General features: G+C 36.0%; 1 protein-coding gene across 3 annotated transcripts in view; it reads left to right on the top strand.

The window, feature by feature from the left end:
• Positions 1–27,980, top strand: part of PTPRN2 (protein tyrosine phosphatase receptor type N2) — a 722,783-nt gene that overhangs the window by 639,006 nt on the left and 55,797 nt on the right. For 2 of the 3 annotated variants that reach the window (XR_015696316.1, XM_087712494.1), the window contains exons 15-17: positions 13,463–13,610; positions 15,313–15,386; positions 27,118–27,195. Coding sequence is in view for 2 of the 3 variants with exons in the window: in XM_087712494.1 (XP_087568620.1) it covers positions 13,463–13,610; positions 15,313–15,386; positions 27,118–27,195 (300 nt within the window). In the remaining variant the exon portion in view is untranslated. The remainder of the gene's footprint in view (positions 1–13,462; positions 13,611–15,312; positions 15,387–27,117; positions 27,196–27,980) is intronic. The other variant, XM_087712495.1, reaches the window with a different exon arrangement.

Raw genomic sequence — 27,980 nt, 5'->3', positions numbered from 1 at the left:
GGCATATTTATCGGCTTTTAAAAAATATTTTTTACCTTCTCTTTCTTGTTCCGCTGAGAGAAAGGTCTTACATGACACTTTTCTTTTGAACTGCTAACAATGGTTTCAGCAAGATGTAATTTTCAGGTGTTTTACAAGAGCACAGAAAAAGTAAAATAAAGCCCTGTGTATCCAGCTATTTCATTTGGATTTTACTGAGTATCTCCAGCAGCTGGGAACTGTAAGAAAGGAGATTAACAAATGTTTGTTTGAAACATACTGATCCCTGTGCATGATTGGATTGTAATAATCCTTTTATATGTTGTAAAATTTCATTACCAAACTTTGTAAAAATCTGCACCAATAGCCATTGCATCACAAGTATATTAATTGAAGTAAATTGAATGCATGTTTCCACATAGGTAAATATTTCATTGTGCCACTTTCTGGGAGATGTTTTAAATTTCTCTCAATATAGAGCTGCTGGTTCTGCTTTTATAGCAAAAGTCTAAATAAAAAATGTGCATTCTAAATATTCTGATCTGGTAGATTTTGTTATTGATGGTTTTTTGTTTGTTTTGACAGCAGGAAAAAACATAGCCATTTACTATCTCATGAAATACTGTACTTTAAAAAGTAAGGGGAGGAAGTAGTGAGAACATTTGATTCTATTTTATGGGTGCTGTGTTTGAAGTTGTTTGATTAAACTGTTCCTTTGCATTGTGATTTCTGTGATTCACAAACGCTCGTTGTGTATTTGTCTAGAACTGTGATCAGAACAATTTACATAATTATTTGGCCTAGTCCTCATATTTACTACACAACTAGATGAAGCTCTCACTGAATTCCTTCATATTGTTTCCATCTGCTACATCATCATATTTGTCCTTAGTCTGGTAATCATTTTGCTTTATCAGACTTCTTTAACATTGTTTCTTATTTTCCTTAATATTATCTTCAAAATTCCTTAGAGCAGTTCATGAGACACCTTATGCTTGCAAGTTTCTGGCCTTCCATCTTATGGTTCTAAGGGCTTCGTTTTAAAAGTGTCATTATTATGAGAAAAACTGCAATCCTCAGAAAGGCATAAGTTATGCTTTTTTTCTGTTGATGAAGAGTATGCTGTACAGATCAGAGCTATGGCTGACTCTGAAATTGCTACAGTCCCCTCATTCTCTAAACTCCTTACCATGTCTCCAAATTTGTCATGTGATGCCCTTGTCTTTTAACCAAATTCACTCTCCATGCCTCTACTACACTATGATCAGTAGAGAGGAAACCACTTATTCAGATTAAAAAAACGCACACACATTGTTCCCAACTCAACAACTTTGAGATCCTTTCTATAGTAGGTTTCTCCAAACTTTTTTATTGCCAGTCATTAATAGAATCCCCAATTTGTTCTTTTAAGTTGTTATGAATTTCCTTTTAAGAACAGGAGTTAATCTTCAAAGAGACAATTCAGGACAGATTCCCTTTGAGTTCTTTGCTTTTTAAAACCCTATTATGCTTTGGTATAATCAAAATCAATATTTCCTCTTAGTTGCAAGGTCACCAGATTTGTGCTTGGATACTTCATGCCCAATTGACTTCCAGAGGCCATTTTTCTCTTATTTCATTTGATTCTGTGCTGTCATGCTGTTCTAGGATAAATTGTTGTTCCTTTCATTAACAAGATTTGGCAGTTCCAGTCAATGGACCTAGACTTCTAAAACCGCTCAAAATGTTAATGTACATTGTTCTTCTACTCCGTGTCCTCTTGAGTTGCAATATGATATGTAATCATGTTATGGACTGATCTTGGTATGTATGCATGTATGTGTACATACATGCATGTATGTATGTATTTGAAATAACTGATTCTAATGTATATATTCATGCCAAAGGATCTCACCACATAATTTCAATTTTCCTGCTATTATAGGAACCTTCCAAGTTGATCATAAATCTTTCCTAACAGCTTATCCAGTTCATGATAGATATTTACTATTTACTTGCTGCCCATCTTGCCATGGGGCTACTATGGGAAGCTTATAACAATAAAATTGGGAGTGGGGGGGGGGGGTTGATTAAAAAATGTAAACTTAACAACAGCAAAACAATAAATTACCACTAAATCATGGTGGGTTTCTACTGGTTAAGACTGGTTTGGCCGAACCAGTAATGGTTTGTCGGCCTGGGTTGCTGGAACCGGTGGCAACCCAGGCATGCCATGCCCTCAAACTGGTTCTCCGGGTTGCACTATAAGTGCCACCATCTTGTCTTTTTGTTTCTGCGCATGCACAGAACAATTTTTATTATACTGTGCATGCCCGTGCGGCGTGCCCATGAGCGAACCAGCAGTAGTGACTGCCGGAACCCACCCCTACACTAAATATAACACTGATATACCTCTAAACCTCTATGATTTCTGCCTTCCAAGGATGCCACCATAACAAGACTGTCCAGTTTGTATTGGAGAGCTATGTAATACATACACAATAAACTCTTCTTTGAAGATTATATTACAGATTAAATATTAGTGTGTCGATTACTTCTTCTTGAACCTTGCAGTCTAAATCCATTCCCCTTCTGAAAAAAGATAATTGATATTTGACTAATTGCATTCTCATCACACCTTGATGACTTTTTCAAGCTACCTTCTGGTCTATCTCACCAATGAGAAGCTTCTATTTCTATAATTATCAATGAAGTGTTTTATGAAATGCCTTGCATTTCTTTCCTCTGATCCCTAATATTTCACACTTGGAGTTTTATGCTGCCTTTTTTCTAATTTATTCACAGTCCTCTTTGAACCCAAGGCTACAATCCCAGTTCAGGTCCTCTTACGGAAGATAACCATAATATCAGTTCATTAACCATGACATCTATTCTGGAGAATGGTGTGGCTTATAAAAATACTCTCCCTTCTTTATTTTCATAGGGACAGAGAGATAGAGTTTGACCCAAATATTGCATTCTATCTCAAATTAATAATGCTTTCCATTTGAGTCAAGTCGTTATATTGGTAACCATTTTTCCCCAACTCTGCAATAGATAGTTGTTTTATTTTAGTCCATGACTAGAGGTAATGTTGAAAACATTAGAACTTGTTGCTTATCTTACAGTAATTGTCTGAATTCACACAGCCTATCTTGCTGGATGGATCCCAGATAAACTCACTATTCCTTTGGATTTTCTATGCAACTATAGGAACTGAAGAATGTATGGTAGTTTTTAATTAATGGTGGTTTGTTACTAATGTATCATTGTAAATTGTTTGAAGTCTTTAGAAATAGCAATAGCAATAGCAATAGCAATAGCAGTAGACTTATATACCGCTTCATAGGCCTTTCAGGCCTCTCTAAGCGGTTTACAGAGAGTCAGCATATTGCCCCCAACAATCTGGGTCCTCATTTTACCCACCTCGGAAGGATGGAGGGCTGAGTCAACCCTGAGCCGGTGAGATTTGAACCGCTGACCTGCTGATCTAGCAGTAGCCTGCAGTGCTGCTTTTAACCACTGCGCCACCTTGGCTCTGAAATCCCCCCCCCCCAAAAAAATGCATAAGTAATCCTCAATTTACAATCACAGAACCAGACTTTTCATTATTAAGCAAGGCAGTTGTTTAGTGAAACATGCACTATTTCATTACTTTTTTTCATGGTGGTTAAGCAAATAACTACGGTTGTTTAGTGAACCATATGGTGGTTAAACAAATAGAACATCCTCCATTGATTTTGTGCTTGAGAAATTTGCAAATGGCAATCACATGATCGCAGGATCTGCAGCCTTAGTAAATAAATACAGGTTTGCCAAGTGCTCAAATTTTGATCAGAATTATGCAGATACTTTGATGGTTATAAGGACTACTCATAACTCACTTTTTCAAGGCTGTTATAACTTTGAATGGTCACTAAACAAATGCTTTGTAAACAAACAAGCAAACAGAAGCTTTACCTATTGATGTAGTACACATAAACACAGAATGGTGAAGCAATTCATTAATATCTAGAAAAATGAATGAGGTTAAATACATACATGTATAGTCCACACATGTAGATGCATAGAACTCCTCAAAAAAATGCAAGTACAATTAAATAAATAGTTCTTAGTTTGCATTGTTCAAATACTGATTCCATAAAATCAATAGGTATCCAAGATATAATTGATTGTTATTATGAATTTCTCTATAAAAGTTCCTGATAGAGTGATCAGCACATACTATGGTAAGAATATATTAGGTGGCCAAGTATAGTTTGTGGCATAAATATTGTCAGATGCAGTGCACCAAAAAATGTGGTTTAGTCATTTTTCTCGGCAGCGAAGTAAAAACTGGCAGCCAGTGCCTCTGGTGCTTTTAGAGAACAGATAATTAAAACAATGTGCTATCATGTATAACGTTTTCCTTGATTACCTCCTTGGAAACAGATTTTAATGCATTCTGTAAAAAAAGGCAAAATATCTCACAGGGAAGGCAGAAATTGTGAGGAAAGGGAGTGTCTTCTTTGTATGAATGCATACATTAAATGCTGAATGGCTACTGACACTTTATGCAAAAGTGCTAATTTGCCCCTGGTGGATTGGTTTATCTGGAAGATGCTCTAGATAAGTTAATGACTCTATTTTAATTCTCTTGTTTCAAAAAGAAGCTTCTATATACAGAGATGCATCAAAACAGATAAACTTTGTCATCCCCCCCCCCCCCCCAAATATGACAACTGGAATATTATTTAATACTACAGGAGATGGGAAATTTTGCATCTTTGAAAGAGTATAGCACTTAATATAATAGAGTGTGAGTGTGTGTGAGTGTGTTCGGCCTCTGCTTCAGCCTCTGTAATTATAGTTTACTATGATCTTAGCAATCATTATTACTTAAAATAATATTTGACAGTACCTTTTTCATGAAGGAATAAAGAATATCTAGGAAATCATAATATCATGGTCTTTTAAAGTATGCAGAAGTTGTAGTAGTACGAAAACAAAGACATGATTTGAAAAGAGCTAGTTTACTGCAATGGTTAAGGATCAGCCTGAAAACTGGGACACCATAAATTTTAGTTCTGCCTTAGGCACAAAACTGAGATGTGAGACTTTGGAGCAGTCTCTCTATCCCAACTTTAGGAAGAAATCAATGACAAATCATTTCCAAAAATCTTGCCAAAATTGCAAAGATTTGTCTAGGCAATGGATGAGAACCAAGACTGACTCACAGCCAGTCAAATCTACACAAAAAGAGAGAGAAATGATTTACAAGCTGTAGGCAACAGTTTCATTATATAGATTTTTAACTGAGAAATACTACTTACTGTCAGTAAGGACAGTTTAAAATATTACTTCTATGATAATGACTATTGGAATAATTCAAAGAATGTATTACAGATACTTCTTAGCTTATTCAAAAAGTCCATATTGTATTTTCTGGATGCAAAATCTAGAGTCCAGGATAGGTTATTCTAGCCTGCTAGCTTGTTGACTGAATTGAAAGTCTGAAGACACACTACCTTGGTAACAGTCCTCAGTTTTTCAATTCAGTCTCAGCTCGCAGGACTGTTTCTCTTGAGCTCTCAGCTCAAGCTTTGAAATATTTTTTGATTTGTGCTATAAACTGATTTTTTGGACTACAGAGGAAGAACTGTCACCACGCTCTGAGTTAGCGCTATAGGCGCCGCTGTGGGACTCCATTAGCCCAAATTATAGCGCTTGCCACTTTTGCGCCCCTTGGTGCTCTAAACTTTTGCTTCATGGATGATTAATGGAGGTTGAGGCTGACTTCTAACTGCTCAGGAAAGACCGAGCACCTTAATAACCTAGTGCAGGGTCTTTTGGATTGCAGTGCGGCTGCACTTGGACTATTTAGAGCCAATTTCAGGGAAGTGACAGCCTTTGCTATTTCGCATTGATTACTCCCGCCCCTTTTCAAATTGGCAGCAGCGACGGAGGTTTGCAGCCAGCAAAGCCCCTTTTGACTGCCCTGGATGGGTGTTTAAAATAGCAGAGGTGGGGAGTAAAGAGAGGCTTAAGTTTCTAAGCTGTGACATTGGGTTGAGGGTGAAGGTTGTAGAAAAAAATAGGTTCTTGTTTTTTTTAATTATTATTTTTTACTTGAGGGACCAACAGGAGAAGACAATCATCAAATACCTAGCTAATACATCTAGCTTTGTGGGGAAAATGTTTCAATATTACCAACTTTCTTGGCTAAAAGCAGTGGTATCTCAGACAAACAATACATTGCCATTTTCTACAGAGTTAGGATTGTTGCTATTCAAGCTGATTTTGTATTGCTTGTCTTTTCTGGGTAGTTCATGAGCCAGGTAAAGAATGTTAGACATCAATGCATATTCAGCTCCATTATTGTGGATAAGAGAAATCTGTTCCACCTTTTTTCTAGAATTTGATGTCTTAGAAATACAAATTTCTATATTACCATCACTGTTCCCTCTAAGGTGCGCGCCTGCGCGGCCGCGCACCTCGCAAGAAAAGCCCGCGCAGCAGATTCTATCTGCCGTGCAGAGTTTTCTGTAAAGCAAACGTGGGGAAGTTCTTTGCAGGCGCCTAGAACTGGCCGCCTGCAAAGGACCTCCCCAGACTTGTTTTGATGAGCCGCCAGTCCTCTTGCTTCTTCTCCTTCACCAGCAAAGCTCCCGCAGTGGTGCCTCTCCCTCCACGCGGAGCACCTGAGCTGGCCCCCGCGTTATCCCTCCCCCTTCCTCCTCTGCCGTGCTTTTGAGGCCGCGGGAGCTAGTAGGAAAGCGGCGGAGGTGGAGGCGGCGGCAGGGATAACCCAGAGCCCAGCTGAGCTGAGGTGCTCCGAGCGGAGTCAGCTGGGCTCTGGGTTATCCCTGCCGCCGCCTCCACCTCCGCCACTTTCCTACTAGCTCCCGCGGCCTCAAAAGCACGGCAGAGGAGGAAGGGGGAGGGATAACGCGGGGGCCAGCTCAGGTGCTCCGCGTGGAGGGACAGGCACCACTGCGGGAGCTTTGCTGGTGAAGGAGAAGAAGCAAGAGGACTGGCGGCTTTGAAATGCAACCCCCTGGTCCCGCCGGCCGCGGATTTGATTCGGCGTAAGTGGGGGCCGAACACATGCTGAGCCGACTTTGCGCAGTGAGGCGGAGTAATTCAACCCCCCCCAAAGAACGTGTGTGTGTGTGTGTGTGTGTGTGTGTGTGTGTGTGTGTGTGTGTGTGAGAGAGAGAGAGAGAGAGAGAGAGAGAGAGAGAGAGAGAGAGAATTGGATCAAAATTGGTGGCCAAAGGAGTGGAGGGAGGGAGGGAAGGGTGGAAGGAAGCCCTGCCCCCTGTGAAAAAAACTGAAGATGGAGCAGTGAATGAATAAACCATAAAAGCAACAAACAGTTAATGTGTAAGTAAGCTGAGGAGCAAGTTCTCAACTAAGGAAGAAATATAAAAAGCTCAATATGCCAAAACACTTATTTTAGTCTTCATTTAATTACTTGTATTGTAGTCTGATGTAACATCTTTTTAAAGTTAACGTTAGTTAGAAAAGATAGGGTACAAAACTTAAATAATAAAAAAATTGTACATTCATTTTGAAAAATAAATGCAAGACTTGATTAATTTCATATCTTTATTTAAAATAGTTTTGGCATGGCATATCATTTTATTGACTCAGTTGGAAATGATGTGGATGTTGTATCTGATTCTGAGGTATATATATTCTTAAGTAACATAACATATAGCATATTGTCCAAACTTGCTAGACTATTTAATTGATCTTACTACTTTAAAGGGGGAGAGTTTTTTATGTTGCATTTATATATTATATTTATTACATTTATAATCCACATTATATATTTGTATTGTTATTTTAGTGTATATTGTCAATTTCGATAGATATTATATTGATATATCAATACTGATTTTAATCATACTAAATAACAATTACTGCTATTATTTATCAGCATTACATATTTACAGTTTTTAATATTGAGTTAGTCATATTTTAGAATAATAGCGTTATTTTTTAATAGGATAATTGGCAAAATCTAATTCACATGTGATGGGTTGCATTCCAAAGGAATGTGAGAGGACAGGTTGCCTGCAAAATGCCAGGACCCAGGACCCTGTTGGTGCCATGTCTCTCTCTAGCCAGTCTAACAATCTAAAAGCTGAGCAGAGAGCCTTTTTTTTTCAGGGTGAGGGGAAAAGTATAGTGTTTGAGTGGCACTTTTCATGTCTGGCATTCATCGTGCTGAAACCTCGCTCGCAATTGGCGCTTGACGCTTGGAAGGTTGCGCAAATGTCCAGCAGACGCGACAGCAGTTCAAACTGTGGCTCTCTTAGGTGCTCAGGCATGAAACTGTGCAGCTCACACACTATACTTTTCCGCTCACACTGAAAAAAAAATAGAGGGAACATTGATTACCATAGAAGGGAAATATTTGAACCTTCAGAATAATTTTCTGTGGCAGACAGAATGGATTGTGAGCCCAATGAATTAATCCATTGAGGATCCTGTATCCTAATGTTACTCTTATGTAAATTCCATGCATAACTTATTGGCAATTTGGAGAAACCATGTAGGGATGTTTCCAAGTAGTTCTTTTGTGCAATCATAACATTTGGGTGTTGAAGCTTGTAGATGGGCATAGTTCATACAGAGATTTTATATATACTTTTTGATACTACTGAACTAGGGAACTGAATATATGAACTGACAAACTGAATTAGGAAGGGCATAAGTATGAACTTTGTTCATCATTCTGAAGATAGCTGATTTGTCTGTGTGAACGGGCCTTAAATAATGTGTTTGGCACCAAAACAACTTTTTTTCAGCAGGTGAGGCTTCTACTATCATGAAATACTACAGATGCATTACCAGGTTTTGTTATTTTGGCTATTGAAAACACAGATGAAGAGATATATTAAGCCTGTCAAGTAAATTCCTTGCTACATAAACAAATGTAGAATTTCAAAGTCATATCCAGGTGTTCTCAGAAGTCTTCATTTGTAATGAAATTGGATTCTGTATCAATGTAAGAGGCTTACTGGACCAGTGAGAACCAGATGTACTTTAAATGCTGCCTATCTTGTGTAACTTTTTGTTTTCACAGTGTATTGTTACATAATCTCCAAAAGCTTTCTTATAAGTGTCTTTGCTCTTATGTGAGTCTAATGGCATAATCCTTTTACATCAAAATAATCCTATGCTTCATATCTTAGAAACACCAAAGATATATCTATTATTATGGTATTCCAGAACCAGCATTTTTCCTCTTTTCATTGAAACAAATCTTATAATCCAAAATATCTTGTTAGCATTGATTCTGCATTTCTATTATATTCTCTTTTTTGACAGATGCCTCAGTTTTTATCTTGCTTGTCCATAAATGAGCTCAAAACCATACAGTACAGTGATCTGATAGTATTTTGTTCCCATGGAAATACATTTGGAGTAAAATTAATAAGAGCCAGCACACTATTGTGTGCATGATGTTGCAGGGTAGAAGGAAGATTTATGTTTAGTTCAGAACCATGAAAGCTAATTGGGTAACTCAATATTCAAGAATAAATAAGTTATTGATTGTATTTATTTATTTAATATTTATTACAAAAAAGAAAAAAAAACTATACTGTTTAGATCCCTTTTGGCACATTTTTAATAGAATAACAGAGTTGGAAGGGACCATGGAAGTCTCCTAGTCCAACCCCCTGATTAGGCAGGAAGCCCTACACCACTTCAGACAAATAGTTATCTCTTCTTAAAAACTTCCAGTGTTGGAGCATTCACAACTTCTGGAGGCAGGTTGTTCCACTGATTAATTGTTCTAACTGTCAGGAAATAAAATATAATTTTTAAGAAACGCATTATATTTCAGTATAGTATGACTGTTGCCAGGAGCCTACATGGGTTTCTCAAAACATCATGCTAACAAATCTTATTTCATTCTTTGACAAAGTAATTAAGGTAGTGAACTGGTGAAAGGGTGTGGACATAGTATACTTGTATATCAGCGAGGCATTTGACAAAGTGAACCACAATGTACTTCTTAATAAATTGAAAAAATGTGGGTTAGACAGCATCACCACTAGATGGATTTGTAACTGGCTAACAAATCACACTCAACATGTAGTCCTTAATGGAACTACATTGACATGCAGGAAAGTAAGCAATGGGTACCCCAAAGTTCTGTTCTAAGGCCAGTACTCTTCAAGATCTTCATAAACAGTTGAGATGAGGGAATAGTAGGAAAATTCATTGAATTTGCAGATCACACTAAGCTGGCAGGAATAGCCAACTCTCAACAACAACAAACCCATGTAGGCTTCTGGTTGTAACTTTGCTTGCCTTCTGGGGGTTTGCAGTAAATCAGGTTCAAGGTCCAGAAAGATTTCGACAGACTTGAACACTGGGCCTTATGTAACAAAATGAAATTCAGTGGTGAGAAAAGTAAGGTTTTACACTTAGACAAGAAAAACCAAATGTACAGGTATAGAATAGATAAAACCTGACTCAATAACACTAACTGTGACAGGGATCCCAGTGGACAGTCATTTAAATATGAGCCAGCAGTAGGCTTCAACTTCAAAAAAGCCAATGCAATCCTAGGCTGCATTAATTTAGAGACAGAATCAAGATCATTTGAAGTATTAGTACCATTTTATAATGCCTTAGTAAGACCACATTTGAAGTATTGCAGCAAGTTTTGGTCGTCACAATATAAATATAAAAATATAAATATAAAAAAATGTTGAGACCCTAGAAAGAGTGCAGAGAAGAGCAACAAAGATTATTAGGGGGCTGGAGGCTAAAATATATGAAGAATGGTTGCAGGAATTGGGTATGTCTAGTTTAATGAAAAGAGGGAGTAATGGTGACATGTTGGCAGTGTTCTAATATTTGAGGGACTGCCAAAAAAAAAGAGAGAGAGAGAGGGTCAACCTATTTTCCAAAGAAGGGAAAACATTGGATAGAAACTAATCAAAGAGAGATGCAACCTAGAACAAAAGAAAAATTTCCTGACAATGAGAACAATTACTTGTTCTCATTGTTAGCAATGACTTGCCTTCATAAGTTGTGGGTGCTCCAACATGGATGTTTTCAAGAAGAGATTGGACAGCCATTCGTCTTAACTAGTGTAGGTTCTCCTCCTTGAGCAAGGTGGGGGCAGGGGCTACCACTCCATGATTCTGCTTTTTATTGCACTTTAAAGAAACACATTGGGTTTATTTATTCTCCATTGTGGTGGAGATAGTACCCAGGAATGGACTGACCTCATCTACTTAGCTGATTGGACTGAGTCTGTCAGAGCTGTGAGGACATGCCTCTGTCTCCCCAGCTTTTGACTCAGTCCCTCAGGGAGGACAGACATGTTAAAATTTCCTACATTCCTGGATCTCTTTGAATAGGAAAAAATTTTCTGACTTTTCTGTGCGTGTTATCCGGCTGACTCCCATTCAACAATAGAGTCACTGGGCTTCTTTCAGTGGTAAAAGAGGCATTGGAATTGCAGGTTACTCCTGCAGCCCCTGACAGAAATCTCTTCCCAGAGGCAGGGGCAAAGCACAGCTCTATGAATATCGGGAAGGCTGGAAACAACCAAAAAAAGATGAGCGCACGGGGCAAAAGGCCCTGGTAAAGTGGTGCGCTTGAGCTGACAGTAATAAGATCCAACTGTCAGATGTGCGAAGCAAGCCAAGCCATTCCAATAGGCTGTATTCGCTGGGCCTGTCTCTAGAGGGAATTGCAAAGCAGATTTCTCCTCAGAGCTCCCTTTTGCCTGCAAGGTATGCAGAGCTTTGGGGCTTAATTTCAGACCTGCATATCTTTTTAGGGATCAGTGAGCAGCCCTGTGAGACTGCCAGAGTTGTGCCTGAGGCACCTTCACCCCAATGGCAGCGGGCCTTCACTCTGAGATGAAGACAGAGCCAATAGCCCAAGATAACATGATAATATTATGCAGTGTGATTGTAGTGACCAGGAAGTCCAAGCTAAATTGAGTCATTTGTTTGAGATGGACAGCTGTATAAATTAAACCAATAAATTCCTTATCTGCTATTCTGGTGAGTCTTTCACTTAGAGCCTTTCCTTCTAACTGTACAAACACATGTAGGACTCACGCACAGACTTTAGGATTGATAATGACCTTGAATACCCTCTGAGTATAATGGCATGATGTGGTGAAGATGATAGAGCTGAAGGAAATAGAGTAAATGAAAGATGGTAATAAATAAGCTGAAACAGAATAACTATAGACAGAATAATAGGTAAGCTGAAACAATAAAAAAAGAAGTACCAGGAAGAAGTTTGAATTATGAAGAAGAGGGGTTGTAGGATTTGAAAAAACAGTAGGAACAACTAGTGAGTAGATTGGGAGTTGGAGCAATGGAGAGATTTAAAAAGAAACAGTTCTTTTCCCTCCCTAAATTCTGCATCTCTTTATTTATGAATTTATGTAATCATTCTAGCTCTTTCCTTTGATTTCTGTTATTTTCCTCTGTTTTCCTTTTTCTTCTTCATTTTTCTTTGCTCTTTTATCAATGTTTTGATTAGTTCTTCTGCATTTTTTATTTTTATTCCTCATTTTTCCTTCCTTCCTTCCTTCTGCAAAATTCTCTTCCCTTTCCCTTTCATACACCTTACTTGTTAGATAAATTGTTTGTCTCTGAAGTTCACTGGTGTATTTATGTGCTATGACAGGTGCAGTGATATATCTCATTATGTCCAAAATGACTATATTTATTGCTAATTTGAAATATCTTAGTTTCATCTTAATCTTTCTTTATACAATATACAGTATATAAATGAAATTTAAATACTCACTAATGTTTTAGCAATAATTATTTAGATTTGACTGATCCTAACTTAGAAAATGAATTTCTTATGATGATCTTACCATTCATAGAAATATCCTTTTTTTGCTTTGAATTTGAATGTCAGAGAAATTATAATTGTTGCAAGCAAACACAATTTACAAGTGCCTTCTAGCACAATATCACAAGTTCATTTTGACACTTCTCTGCAGGTCACTTTGCCACATAGGCTGCATTTCAAGAAACTCAAGTCTGTTAAGTATCTGATCAGTGAAAAACCATTCATTCATTCATTCATTCATCATGATTCTATCTTGCTCAATTCAGCAAATAGCAGTTGCAACTAATCTAGTACTTCTCTGCATTCATGTCAAGGTGCCTTAATACTTTTCAGTTCATTCACTTTTTTTTCTTCCTAGCATTTCCCAACAAGGACAGGATCTGTTTTTTTCAGATCAGCTTCGTTTAGCCATTGGCTTCAACAAAAACTGACTGACTTGTCTCCGGAGCCTTAATTGTTGGCTGAGAGAGAGTGACTAGCCCAGTCACATAGCGAGTTTTTATGCATAAGGCAGAACTAGAGCTTATAGTCTCCTGGTTTTCAGACCAGCACCATAACCACTAGGCCAATTTGGCATTGTACTTTACAGTTCATTAATATCTTGACTGAAATAGCAAGTGTTGAATACGTTAAGCCTGCTACTTCTGATTAGACTTCTTAATTTCAGGCCTACATGGAGGACCATTTGAAAAACAAGAATCGTCTAGAAAAAGAATGGGAAGCACTTTGTGCATATCAAGCTGAGCCTAATGCAACTACCAATGCCCATAAGGAAGAAAATATCCAGAAAAACCGCTCTCAAGTTATAGTAGCATGTATGTATAGTTTAAACTAAGTGATTTATTTATGGTACTGCTTCACTCTTTATCTAATATTGAATGTTTTTGTCATCTTTGTGGGACAGGTAAAGAAATATATTAGTACATTGCTCTGGGCATCACATCTTTTACACTGGTGCAACTTGCACAATACATTTTTGTTTTGCATTTTTGTTTTGCAAGTAATATTTTACACAGTTATGGCATTCATTCTATTGGTTGAATACAATAGAGGTTATGTTGATAATTCATCAGCTTTTCAACAGACTTTCATCTTATCAGGATAAACATTCTAATTCAGTTTGCAATTACAAACTGCTTCTCTTACTCATTTAGAATAAATAAACACCTCTTCAATCAATTAATACATTTTGAATTTGAAACTTTGATCAGTAAATAAAATACTTGGTTTTTAGTGAATTTGTTACCCTTTTGATGAAAAGAGATGTTTTATTATACATAAATAATAGTTACATTAGGATTTGGCTCCCCATATGTTTATGATGTATAGCATAACTAATGAAAATTGTTTTTGTGATTAGTTAGCAACATGAGTCAGATATGTGATGTTAATGCTTGGGGAAAGAGATCTTACATTTTTAGCATAAGTTTATATGAAGCATTTACTAAAATGGTCTGTTTCTTGTTTTTGCATTATAGTTATGCTATCCGATAGCTCCATCCAATGAGCAGTACTAACATATAGATCAACAACATCATACTATTCTTATTTTTCTCTAACCAGTTGTTCAGTGGTTAGAGAATGGGAATATAAAATATCTATAATGAAATGGGCCGATGACTCTTGATGAACAAGGGAAAGAGTTGCTGCCTGGGAAGTAATCAGATAAGAGATGCAGGAGGCCCCACTGGTTAAATAGGCGGAGAAAAAAACCTAGGAAGGACTCACACTAATGGATCACATTTGTACTTTTAGACTTACAAGATTGATGTCAGTCTTCCCAGGTAAACCAGACAGGAAACAGAACTACCTGAATTTATTCCACTTTATTATAAGGCTACATTATCAAACTTGTAAGTCTGCAAATATCAACTTCCATCTGCCACTGGGTGGATCCTTTAAGTTTCTTTTTTTGACTTTAAACAACTGAAGCCTCTATTCTCTAATTATTTTCTAGGTAGCATCTCTTCCCCTTGTTCCTCAAGGTCATTTATAGATTTCATTACAATATATTAATGGTTTAGTTTTTAAAGTTTTGAATTAGGATGGAGGAGACCTGGTTTTAAGTCAGCTGATTTGGGGCCTGTTTTCTTTCTTCCCAACATATCTCATAATGTCATGCAACATTGTTGCAGTAATAACATGAAAGGAATCCTCACTTACCTCTGCCCTAGAGAAAAAGAGGGATCTCAGTTTAACAAATAAGAGAAGGAAGGAAATAAGTAGCTCTATAAAGCAGATGGGTTGATATCATACTCCAATATGGTGTTTTTATTTCTGTTTTTGTTTTAACAGCAACAGGAATGTTTTGTTTCGGGTTTTATCTAAAATAATCACAGAGGACTCTATGTTTAAAAGCAAGTGTGCTGCAGCTCAAGCATACACTATTTCTCCCTTCAAGCTAAAAATATTTTTCTATTTGAGTTCAATCTTTGAAATAGCTATTTTAACATGCATATTTTATTCTATTCATATAAACAAGGCATAAATAACTATGTTTTTTGGGGGTGGGGCAAGATGATCATTGCAGGATATGTTTGAAAGCTGAAAATAGTCATGACAATTCAGACTACATCAACGCAAGTCCAATTGTAAGTATAAAAGAAACTTCTTATGAACAGTGAGATAAGGTTAATTATGATACAGTTAATTAAGTATAATAAAAGTATAAATTTTGTTTTGATGAAAATCATGGTTGTTGTCTCTGGTATCTAAATGTATCTTGAAATAATTATATATTTACTAAAGAAAAGGTTTCTGTTGCTAAATTTAGTCCTAAAAGCTACAGCTATACAAAATTCTTAAATCTGTTTATGTACTTTGGCAAGTCCCTTTCAGAAAGGGCAAATATGCTTTATTGTTGAACTCTAGATTTTAAAAAACAAAATTGATTTAATGTGCCTATCATGAATACCCTTCCACCTTCTTATTTGAAATTAACTTGGTCTTAGCTGAAAATTATATCAGATAGTCTCCATATTTATTTGAAGTGAATTTGGCTGTTTTCACATTGCCATCTAAGGTCCAAGTTAAATTTTGGAGTTCATGCATATTTCATACAATTTCATTATCTTTCTGTGATTTTGGCTATAAATTTGTTATTTAGTTGCAATTTTTTTTCAGAGTCACCATAGTTGAAATGTGCATTCTTCTAACAATGTTGCCGTGTATAAATTTAGATAAATGAAGTGCTTTCAATGAGGAGCACATACTTAACCATTTCTCTTCAATAATTTGGGACAACTTGATTTTTCCCATAACTGATTTTTGTCAATTAACAGAACATTATTAGGAACACATCATAGATCAACTTTAAAAAGGTACTGTTCCTTGAGTTGAAACTGACTCATGGTCAGAGGTGGGTTCCTCCCGGTACGATACAGTATACCAGAAAAGGTAGTGAAAATCTGGTGGACTGGACAAAGTTTCGGGTTTGTGCAATATGGGCTTTGTGTTTGGATGATTCCCTGCTTGTGTGAATGGAGTCAAACTTTTTATAGGCTCATTATCTCATTATCTTTATCTGGCAGGAATGTGGAGTGAGCCTCAGGCAGGTTTCTTTGTTAGCAGCTTGATTTTTCCTTTTCTCAGAGCCTTTTCTCATCAGTAATATTTTATTGAGGTGGGGGGGGGTGTTGCTTCCCACAGAGGGAAGAAAGGAAGAGGGAGGGAGAGAGAGAAACAAATAAACAAACAAACAAATGCAATTTAGGGCTAGAAGTCTATTTGGAGTTCATCTAGTCCAACCCCATGCTGCAGCAGGAAACCTTACATTGTCTGGATTATTTTGGTGCCTCTAATGGAGGGGGAAATTGCCAGAAAGGAGAAAGAGTTTACTGGGAGAAGGCTGCCATGCAGAGGAAGGCAGAGATAGTTCTTGACTTATGACTACAATTGAGCCCAAATTTTTGGTTGCTAAGCAGGAGCATTGTTAAGTGAGCTTCACTACATTTTACAAGTTGGCCATGCCCACCCAGCCACATGACCGCCAAGCCACACCCACATAATAGGCCACAGCCACAAAATAAATAGTAAATTTTTTTGAAACCCATCCCTGCTCATGGTGATTATAAGAAGTTATTACAATTATTTCCTGGGAAATAATGCAAACATAATTTGAATTATGAGATTTTTCTGGGTTTTGGTTTGCTTTTATTTCTACTTAGCATACAACTAGCCTTTTTGTGATCAGATAAAGTAAACTTACTATGTACTACCAATTGCTCTGGACACATAAACATTTATTATCCAATATCTAATCTCTATCAGCAGAATAATAGCTGTATATTTATTCAGATATAAAAATTATTACATGAAAAGCCCTGCTTGAAGTGAACTGCCTCAACAATAAAAATGTGAAGTTTTTGTAGAGTTTATGCATCATTGCTGGAAATGATTTCAGCTTTTCCCTTGCATCTCAGCCACTTTTTGTAGCCATTATTATATGAAACAAACTAAATTCTAAATAAAATTTGGCTTCATTTTGCCTCAAAATGCATGAGTCACAGAAGCAATCTCTTATTACTTGCATTTTTTTGATGCAATTATATCCAAGCTTTGGAAAAGAAGATTTCATGGGTATGCTTATAATTGTATATTTTCCAGCTTTAGGGTCTGTGGTCCAGCTTCCAACTGGGATCACTCAACCTGGGCTTGAGTCTAAATAAGTAAGGTTATATGTGGGAAATAGAAGGGGGGAAGGGCTTCTTTACACTAGAGAATGACTTGGCTACCTGGCCGTATGTCTCTTTATCGGAACCACTTACCAACTTCCTCTTAGTTTATACACATGTACATACATTCTCAGAAAACATGAAACTTTCCATGTTTAAACTCTGCAAAACTATCTAATCACGTAGCTTGATTCTTTAAACATTCTAATGTGAAACTGGATAGAAAAAGCTGCTTAAAAATTCTTTGGCATAAAATTAAGCTGGAAACTTTTCATGTTTTCTGAAATATCATAAAATACTGTGGTAATAACTTTGCTGCCAGCAACTGAATAAAAAGCTTGCAATTACAGCACAAGGAAACTCTGACTGTGCAGTATTACATCTATCATATTTGTAGTTAGTACTCATTAAATTTTAGAGATATCATCCAGTAATAAATAATGGGCAACCTTTGTTTATAAATCAGAGGTTATGAAAATAAATGAGAGTTCTGCTTTTTCTTCTAGGACTTTGGAGAGGGAAAGGAAAGAACAACAGCCATTTAAAAAAAAATAAAGGTTACCTCTCAATTTTCTTGCTGTTGGAATAGTCAGACTGAGAATGTGAATAGCTTGACATTTTTTTCAAACCAGCATACTTAGTTTTAATATTGTGAATACATACTGAGGATTATTGTGGCAATATAATTAATATATACTATAATAATATACAGAGAATACATTTCAAAATATATGAATTAAGGGCATTACTTAACCCCTTATTTAAAAATAGAAATAATTCAAAAACAGAAAAATAATTTATCTTTATTCTGAATTGTTAAAAAAAAAACTTTTCCCTTTTAATTTCTCTCCTCTGACTATCTTCTTTTAAAGAACCTTAATGAAATGCAATTAACCTTATTTTCCATTATTTTTCCCTTTTATTTTAAATGAAGATGTGCAAGTTTTGGGCACATTATCTTTATATTCTGTACGTTTTAGGTTTAGTTTTACTTTATGATATGTAGTAACATGAAGATGGAACCAATTGATAACCATTGTCAGTTATATTTCAGGCCAATTAATTTGAAAAATAGCCTTTATGTATTTTATGTAAATTACATAGAGAAAATTCTTGGAATAAATATATGTACTTCAAGTTAGTATAAATTGGAAATCTTACACACATACATGCACATGTACACCTAATGTTTTGCTTTAAAATTGTCCAAAACTAAATAATTAAAAAAAAAATTTAAGAGCGATATAGCAACTAGAGGAGAGTAAAAAAAGATCCTAAATTGGTATGAAAATGGTTTGAATTGCATCTTACAGAAAAGATTTTTTTTTTAGGTAGGATATATGTTCTGCATTAAATTATATCATTTATTGATTTAAATAATTATTACAACCACCCATCTTAGAAACTGTGGGCAATGTAGAAAGACTAAAGCTAATAATTACCATAATAGTCTAGAATGCCTGAAGTAAATAACACATTCCAATTACAAAATCACATCAACAGCAATAATGAAACATCCACAGTATGTTGTTTGACTATTTTTGTTTTTCTTTTAACGCTGAGTTTTTTGTTTTTAACAATGATTTTATTTCAGTATACATAAATATTAATGAAGTGTATGTTAAAGCAGAAGGGTAAAAATAATATCTTTATAAATAAGAATATGAATTGTATCACTACAGCATTAACTTGTGGGCAATATAAACATGCAGTAAAAATTAACAACAGAATTTCAAAAAACATAAAATACAATTTGCTGTAATAAATTTATATCAAATACTGATCTAATTTTAAATTATTTTAGGTTAGTTTGAAATAGAACTAATATAACTTGGCATTAAAACATCTTGGCTTTCTAGATGCCTCAGTCTGATCCCTAAACATAACATGCTGTATGGCAGAAATAGCTATAATTTAAAACTTCCTCATGTTTTGTTTCAAATGATCTTTGATAATAGTTATAGTGTAAAAAATGTAGACAGATTAGCTCACGTTGTCATTTTTCATGCCACAATAATGAAAATTTTGTGAAGCAAAAAAATAATAATCAGTATTTTTCTACTGCAACTATTCTGAATTCAGACAACTTTTATTTTATATTGCTTTGAGCATCCCATCTTTGATCTTTATAATGATGTCTATCAATGCTGTTGATGCTCTTTTCTATTTTTTCCCCTTCTTCAATTGAGAATGATTTATACATATGAATGCTACAATTGATTATAAGATGCTTTGGATTTATCTACTTGTATACAACTTTTTTATCCTGCCTGTTTATCCAAGAGGCCAGGATTACAGATATAGATTGCCTTCATGATTAATTAAATAATTATGTTATTCTGCATTATTTTACCTATTTTGAGCATTGCACTTGCACTTGCACTCTATTCAGATATTTACAATGAAATATATATGACAGCTTCATACCAAATCATACCAAATGGAAAGACAAAGTCTATAGAAGTAGTCCTTAACTTAACATCAGTTTATTTAATGACCGTTCAAAGTTACAATGGCATTGAAACAAGTGACTTATAATCATTTTTTACACGACCATTGCAGTATCCCCGTGGTCACATAATCAAAATTCAGTTGCTTGGCAACTTGTTCGCCTTTATGATGGTTCTGGTGTCATGTAATCCTCTTCTGCAACCTTCTGACAAGTAAAATCAATGGGGAATTCAGATTCACTTAATAATTGTGTGACTGACTTAACAATTGCAGTGATTTGCTTAGCAACTGTGAGAAGAAAGGTCATAAAGTGGGACAAAATTACTTAACAAATGTCTCATAACATAAATTTTGTGTTCAATTGTGGTCATAGGTTGAGTACTACCTGTACTTGTCTTTCTGCAATTGAATGATAAGAATAATTGATAAAACTATTTATTATTCTCAGTACTTGTTGCTGAAAAATATGAGCAAAAATGCTAATAGGCTCATGTTCTATTCTTCGAGCCTTCTAATTGGCCTTGTAGGGATAATTAGTTGACTTCACTAGGTATTGGGTCTGGTTCAGCATGGCTCATATACTCTTCATGTCAATATGGAACCATCAGCACAGAAAATATGACACCATTTATACTTTTCAAATTCTTGGGTCAATATTAAGAAGCAGATTACAAAAAATGTATCAACATATTTCATAAAATCTGCTCATTCTTTCATTTTGTTTCTGCTTCTTCCTATTTGTTGCAGATTCTTATCATAAATGCTTTGAAATCTTTCCCAATTTTATATAATTAATTTGGCCTGATATCTCTTAGTTATGATCCTCGTTAACAGATTTTTTTTCTTAGCCTTCTTTATCAGACTGGTTTTCTATTATTTTGTTGCAAGTATAAATACTAGGTATAATGGTATGTGGAAATGATCCTGAGGGATGTGGAAATGGAATATATGCTGCCTAGGAAATGATCAGACAAAAGAGGGAGGAACCTGCAGTTGCATAATGGTCAGAAAAAGAAACTTGGAATGATCTGTCCTAGTTAAAATTTGTGAGAAAATTTGTAGCTTCCGACTTGCAAAGTTCTGCTAATGTAGACTTATAATAAGTAGAATTAATGTATCTGGTCATGTTTTCTTGGAAGTGCTGACATTAATCTAGAAATGCCCATACAGATTTTTTTTAATGGGCTAGCAGGGTTTACAGCAGTCAGTATCAAAATAAGAGTATGAATTTTAACAGTGATTAGTCCAACCAGAACAGTTTTGCTAAATTTGCCAAACATCACTTTGCTAAATGGGCCAAGTTCAGTTTTTGCTAGTGTTGCACACATAAACGTTACATCACGTTACATGATGACATTCAGGTTTTTTTACTACCGGTTCTGTGGGCGTGGCTTGGTGGGTGTGGTGCAGTTTGGTGGACATGGCAGGGAAGATACTGCAAAATCTCCATTCCCACCCTACTCTAGGTCCAGCCAGAGGTGACATTTGCCAATTTTCCGAACTACTCAAAATTTTATCGGTTCTCCAGAACCTGTCAGAACCTGCTGGATTTCACCCCTGAGTCATACCATCTGAAATAATTTAATACAGATAGTCCTCGACTTACAAAAGTTCATCCCCATCATGTGATTTACATACGGATGCTTGACAACTGGTTCATATTTATGACAGATGCAGTGTCCTGGGGTCATATGATCCTCTTTTGCAACCTTCTGACAAGCAGAATCAATGGGGACACCAGATTCACTTAACAAACTGAATTATTAATATAACAATTGTGGTGATTCACTTAACAAATATGGCAAGAAGATTTGTTCTCAATTGTGGTCATAAGTCAAGGACTGTTAAACTATAAGGATCTTAACTAAAATTTTAAAATCATTTAGTTCCCAATGTTAAATGTTAAAATAAGCAATAACATAACTATATATTATTTTAACCATGACAGGAGACTTCAAACTCACATACTAGCATAAAGAAACCATTTTCCATTTTTAATAACTTGTGTATTGTGGTAGGGAGGGGTTATCAGAAGGAGAGGATAAGGGTTAAAACCTCTTCAACTTGTGCAATGCCTTCATGTTAAGGGTGTGTTTTTATTGGAGGTAGGCAGCACAATAATGCAGTTAGGCAATACAATATTAGTCTATGGCAGTGATGGCAAACCTTTTTTTTTGCTCGGGTGCCAAAAGGGCATGTACGCATTTGATAGCATGCATGTGTGTGCCCACATCTATAATGCAATGCCCTCACCCTTTGCATGCACACTCAATCCCCGAGCTTTCCTGCTATTGCTATTGCTATTCATTCTGAAGTTCCATTCCATCATCTTCTATGACTTTGCCTGATTTGGTTGCCATTGTTGCACATTTGTCAATTCCAAACTGCATACCAGTATCTTGGCTAAATTCTTTTGTGCTTTCAATTAATAAATTCAGTTCAACTTTTGTTTTACCAAACAGCTTCAAATCATCCATGTACACCAAGTGCGAAATTTTCAGTCCTTTCTTTGCAAGTTTGTATCCATAGTTCTGGAAGAATTTGTGGGAAAACAGCAAGAAGCACAACACAAATGCAAAATGGATCAAACAGATTGAGGATTCTATTAAAGTGCATAAAATGGAAGATGTGAAAATAACAAAAGAAATGGTGCAAAGACAGTTAAGAAAAGTGAAGTGAATATCTTAATCTTTTCAGCAATGGCAACAACTCTCTGCTTCAGCTCTTCAATTACTATCGCAATCTCTTTATCCTCCAAATTGTATCTTGCTTCCAGACTGCTTTGGACCTGCATGTTCTTTAGCTGACCTTGCCTTACGTTCTTCAAGTTGCTCAAGTCTCCACGACATTTTTTGATCTTCAATTCCAACTGAATTTTCCATTTAGGCTTCCTCTTCTTGCCTCTTTGGTTCTTTTGTATTTTCAAACCCAATTCTTTGGTGGTTATGAAGGCTGCTGCATACATCAGCTGGTTTGTTTCAGCTAATGTAGTGGTTTGAATGGTTTGCACAGCCTCATTGACCTTTTTTAGTACCTTTCTCAATTCTTTCCAGTTCACTTGGTTCAGCTTTGGCAAACGTGTTCTTTGGGCATCTTCCATTTGATGCTTTATTTTCTCAGCTAATTGAGCAATATATGTTGGCGTTTGTTCTTCAGTGTTTCCTTGTTCTTTATCTTCATCCATTTCAGCATCCTCTTCCTCCCTTTCTTCCTCAGTTTGCTTTTGAGTTTGCAGATCATTCTTGATGTTACTCTTCTTTGTTAGTATACTCAGACCATTAGTTGCTTTCTCTTCAATGCCTCTTAATTCTGCTGTGGTGAAAAATTTGTGGCTTAGAATTACACGTCGTTGGTCCATTAGCCTTTGTTCACTGATATCACAGTCTGTGTGGTTCATCTTCCAAATCTGATACATTCATTTTTGAAATCCACCTTTTGCTGGCTCAGACTGATAGTAAGCTTTCATAATAGAGATGTTTTCTTCCCTAGTCCATATTTTTCGTTTTTTCTTCCAGTAGCTTGTCAGCTCCATGCCCTGGTTGCCTAGCAGAGGAAGCTGAGCCCTGTAGCTCATTTTGCGCAGAATGCCCAGGAGCCATAGCATCCAACGGAACCCTTGTTAATCCGGGCAACGGTTCAGCCGGCATAAATTTTATTTTATTTGTATGGGTTGTGGAGCAAATTTTGTCTGGCCCTTCACCTAAGACCTGTCTGATATGGTTGTACCTGTTCAGCATAACCCTTAGGATAATAAGAGCGTGCAAGCCCCTCCACCATGACAAGGTAAAGCTCCTCGGAGGGGATGATGATGATGATGATGATGATGATGATGATGATGATGATGATGATGATGATATAATTGTATCATAGCGGCAAGTTGTTTCGCTGGATTTGGCATTGGTTACTAGTCGGGCCCCACCCAGGGGCCTAGGACGTCGTAACGTATTTTTGTAATATGCGTTCAGATCCAAGCAGTGCGGCTTTTTGCATTTGACTGATGGTGATTTTGTCAATTTTTAACTGTTTTAAATGTAATTCCAGTGCTTTTGGAATAGCACCCAGTATGCCAATTACCACTGGAATTACCACTGCTGGTTTGTGCCATAATAGTTGAATTTTGATTTTTAAGTGCTGGTATTTCGCGATTTTTTCATCTTCCTTCTCATCGACCCTGCTATCACCTGGTATTGCGATGTCTATGGTTGTAACCTTATTTCTCTCAACCAGTGTGATGTCTGGTGTATTATGCACCAGGATTTTGTCTGTTTGTATACGGAAATCCCACAAGATCTTGACCATCTGATTTTCGGTGACTTTTTCAGGCTGATGTTCCCACCAGTTTGTTGCTGTTTTAATATTATAATTTTTGCACAAATTCCAATGGATCATTTGTGCTACTGAATTGTGCCGCAATTTATAATCAGTCTGCGCAATTTTTTTTACAGCAGCTGAGTATGTGATCAACAGTTTCATCAGCTTCTTTGCAAAGTCTACATTTGGCATCATCAGAGGATTTTTCGATTTTGGCCTTAATGGCATTTGTGCGGATAGCTTGTTCTTGCGCAGCCAGGATTAGTGACTCTGTTTCTTTCTTTAATGTACCTGTTGTTAACCATAACCAAGTTTGTTCACTGTCCACTTTATCTTTTATTTTTTCCAGAAATTGGCCATGCAGTGCTTTGTTCTGCCAACTCTCCATTCTTGATTTTATCACATCTTTTCTGTATTCTTGTTTTGTCTGTTGGGCCTTCAGTAGGTTTTTGTTCTTTACTTCGATTAATAGATGTTCTTGATTTTCTTTTAGATAATCAGCCAGTGCATGTTTTTCTTCTTCAACTGTTTGCTTCACTTGTAATAATCCTCTGCCACCTGATTTTCAGGGCAGGTATAGTATATCAGTATCACCATGTGGATGTAAACTGTAGTGTATTGTCATTAGTTTCCTGGTTTTTTGGTCCAAAATGTCCAAATCAGCTTGTGTCCAGTTAACTATACTGTGTATCTTATAACTGGTATTGCCCAGGTATTTATGGCCTTGATTGTATTTCCACCATTCAATTTAGATTTCAAAATTTTCCTAACACTGTTGGTGTACTCTCGCCTGACAATAGTTTTTACTTCTCCCTGCTTGATGTTATCCAACTGCAGAATGCCTAAGTATTTGTAGGCTTCATTTTCGTTGCATTTAATTAATTGGCCATTGGGCATTTCAATTCCCTCACATGCAGTGATTTTGCCCCTTTTTATGGATACAGTGGTGCATTTTTCCATGCCAAACTGCATTGAAATATCGGTGCTGAATACTCGGACTGTGTTTGTCAATGATTGGATTTCTATTTCTGACTTTCCATAGAGTTTCAAATCATCCATATATAGTAAATGCGAAATTTTTTCAGCTTCTTTGGCTGTTTGGTAGCCTAATTTCATTTTTTTTAAGATTACTGATAGTGGGATCATTACGATGATGAAGAGAAGAGATGAAAGTGAATCACCCTGGAAAATTCCTCGCTTGATATTAACCATTCCGTAGATCTCATTCCCTACTGCCAACTCAGTTCTCCATTGTTTCTCCATTATTGTTGTTGTTGTTGTTGTTGTTGTTATACAATTGTATCACAGCGGCCAGTTGTTTTGCCGGATTTGGCATTGGTTACTAGTCGGGCCCCACCCAGGGGCCTAGGACGTTGTAACGTATTTTCGTAATATGTGTGCAGATCCAAGCAGTGCGGCTTTTTGCATTTGACTGATGGTGATTTTGTCAATTTTTAACTGTTTTAAATGTAATTCCAGTGCTTTTGGAATAGCACCCAGTGTGCCAATTACCACTGGAATTACCACTGCTGGTTTGTGCCATAGTCGTTGAATTTCGATTTTTAAGTCCTGGTATTTTGCGATTTTTTCATGTTCCTTCTCGGCGACCCTGCTATCACCTGGTATTGCGATGTCTATGATTGTGACCTTATTTTTCTCAACCAGTGTGATGTCTGGTGTATTATTACAATTATTATTATTATTATTATTATTATTATTATTATTATTATTATTATTATTATTATTTATTATTATTTATTATTATTATTTATTATTATTATTTATTATTATTATTTATTATTATTATTAGGGTCAAGGAAAAGGATTCAATTTTATTTGTTTTTCTCTTAGTACTTCTGCTGCTAAGAACACCAGCAACTTTCCAGAACAGTATTTTAAATGTTTTGTTTTGTTTTTTGAGATTTGGAGCTTGGATCTTATAAATTACTTAGTTGACTGCTTTAATTTGTATTTTGCAAATATTCTATTGGTTTATTAAATGCTTTCATCTATTTTTAGTATTAAATTTTGTTGTATTTTGAGGATATAATAAATGCAGTTGTTCAATGAGATCTAGTGTTCTTGTAACTACAAACAGAATATTAGCCATATTCCTGGATGTGTATATTTAATTTTTTTAAGAGTTACTATCAATGGTTTTTTGTTGTTTTTATTGTAGTTTAATTCCCATCCAATGATTTTGCCCTTATTAGGATAATGGGGCTAGAGATTTAGGACCCGAAAACACACCCATCAGTTTGAAAACATTCATTGTAACCACATAAAATCCTATTTTACTCTTCATGGCTTTGTTTGAGAAAATTCCATTTTTTTTCTGCTCAGCCACTCTTTGAAGCAGATGTAATAATTAATCTCTTTAAACAGAACTTTCTCTATTGAAGGTTAGAAGCCTGTATTTTAATCAGATGAACTAAGCAGAAAAGCTAGGATTGAGGTTTTTTCTTTCAATTCTGCTTTGTTTTTATATTCTTATGCCCTTGAGTACTATGATGGAAATAAAAGAAATACTTAAATGTGCCCTGCATTCCTAATGTTCAATACTTAAAAATGTTTGAAGCAGCATCTATGTTGCTATGAGACTAACAAACCTTTGAATAAATGCACTTTGTCAGCAAGTGTTCTTAAATAATCAAATACTGCAAATTCCATTAATTGTTGGGTATCTTAATATTAGACTAGTATCACTAATTTGTTTAGGGAAAGTGTTCCTTTAATACAGGAAGAAATGCTGTGTATTTCAAGTAATAGGAGAAGCGCTTTTCCTAGTTAATTTAGTTCACAAATATAATCCAGAATGTCAGCATTCATTCTCTCTTGTTGAACCCTTTTAATTAGGTTCTCCCTACCCCGTCTCCTTTTTTCACAGATGGACCATGATCCTAGAAACCCTGCATATATAGCTGCTCAGGGTGCATTGCCTTCTACTGTCACAGACTTCTGGCAGGTAAATTTACCATTAATTGATTTTTTTTGCAAATTCCATTTGCAAAACTTTGTATTTAAACCATGTTAAATATTGACAATAATGTGAATTTCAAATAGAATATCAACATAAGCTTGCTAGCGTATATGTGTGATTATGTGTTTATTTACATAGACTTACTTCAGAGTATTCTGAATTGATGTGGAGGAAGGAAATTATCAGATCAAAATATGCCCTCCCAGGTCACAAATGAGTTTTTTCTAAATACCGTATATGATTCATTTATTAGAATTAATAATATGAATTTTTTTGAAGCAAAGTTAGCCACAGATGTATAAAGTAAATAGAAAAATATTTAAACTGCCATTTGAGATATCTGAACCTAGCAGAAGTGATGGAACAAAGTCAGAAGAATGGACACAACCAGATGCATGATGAAAAGCTTTGCTCAAAGTTTTATTTATTTATTGAATGTATATGTTCCCCATGTCATTCTGAAAAGCTGGGCAGCATATACACTTAATTTTTTTTCCTTGTAATTAGGACCAGCAACTCTATCAATAGAAATCAAAGTCATTACAGGCAAAATCACTTGACCACATCAACTTACAACAGTTACCAATTTCTGGTTGCCATAAATAAATGAATTCCACAATATTGTTAAGTGCAGTGTTAAGTGGCCCCAATTGACCTTCATCATCATCTTGCTCCCACTGCAGCTGAGGCATGACCAACATATGGCTGGCTTTGCACTGCAAAAAAAAAATAGCAGTCCTTTTGCAAAAACACTTGGCCAGAACATGGCT

This window comes from Thamnophis sirtalis, unplaced genomic scaffold (assembly GCF_051295495.1).
Source record: "Thamnophis sirtalis isolate CommonGarterSnake01/CBP01778 unplaced genomic scaffold, rThaSir2_p1.2 scaffold_4, whole genome shotgun sequence".
Classification (NCBI taxonomy): domain Eukaryota; kingdom Metazoa; phylum Chordata; class Lepidosauria; order Squamata; family Natricidae; genus Thamnophis; species Thamnophis sirtalis.
The sequence above is the reverse complement of the archived record's forward strand: the minus strand, read 5'-3'. Positions and strand labels throughout refer to the sequence as shown.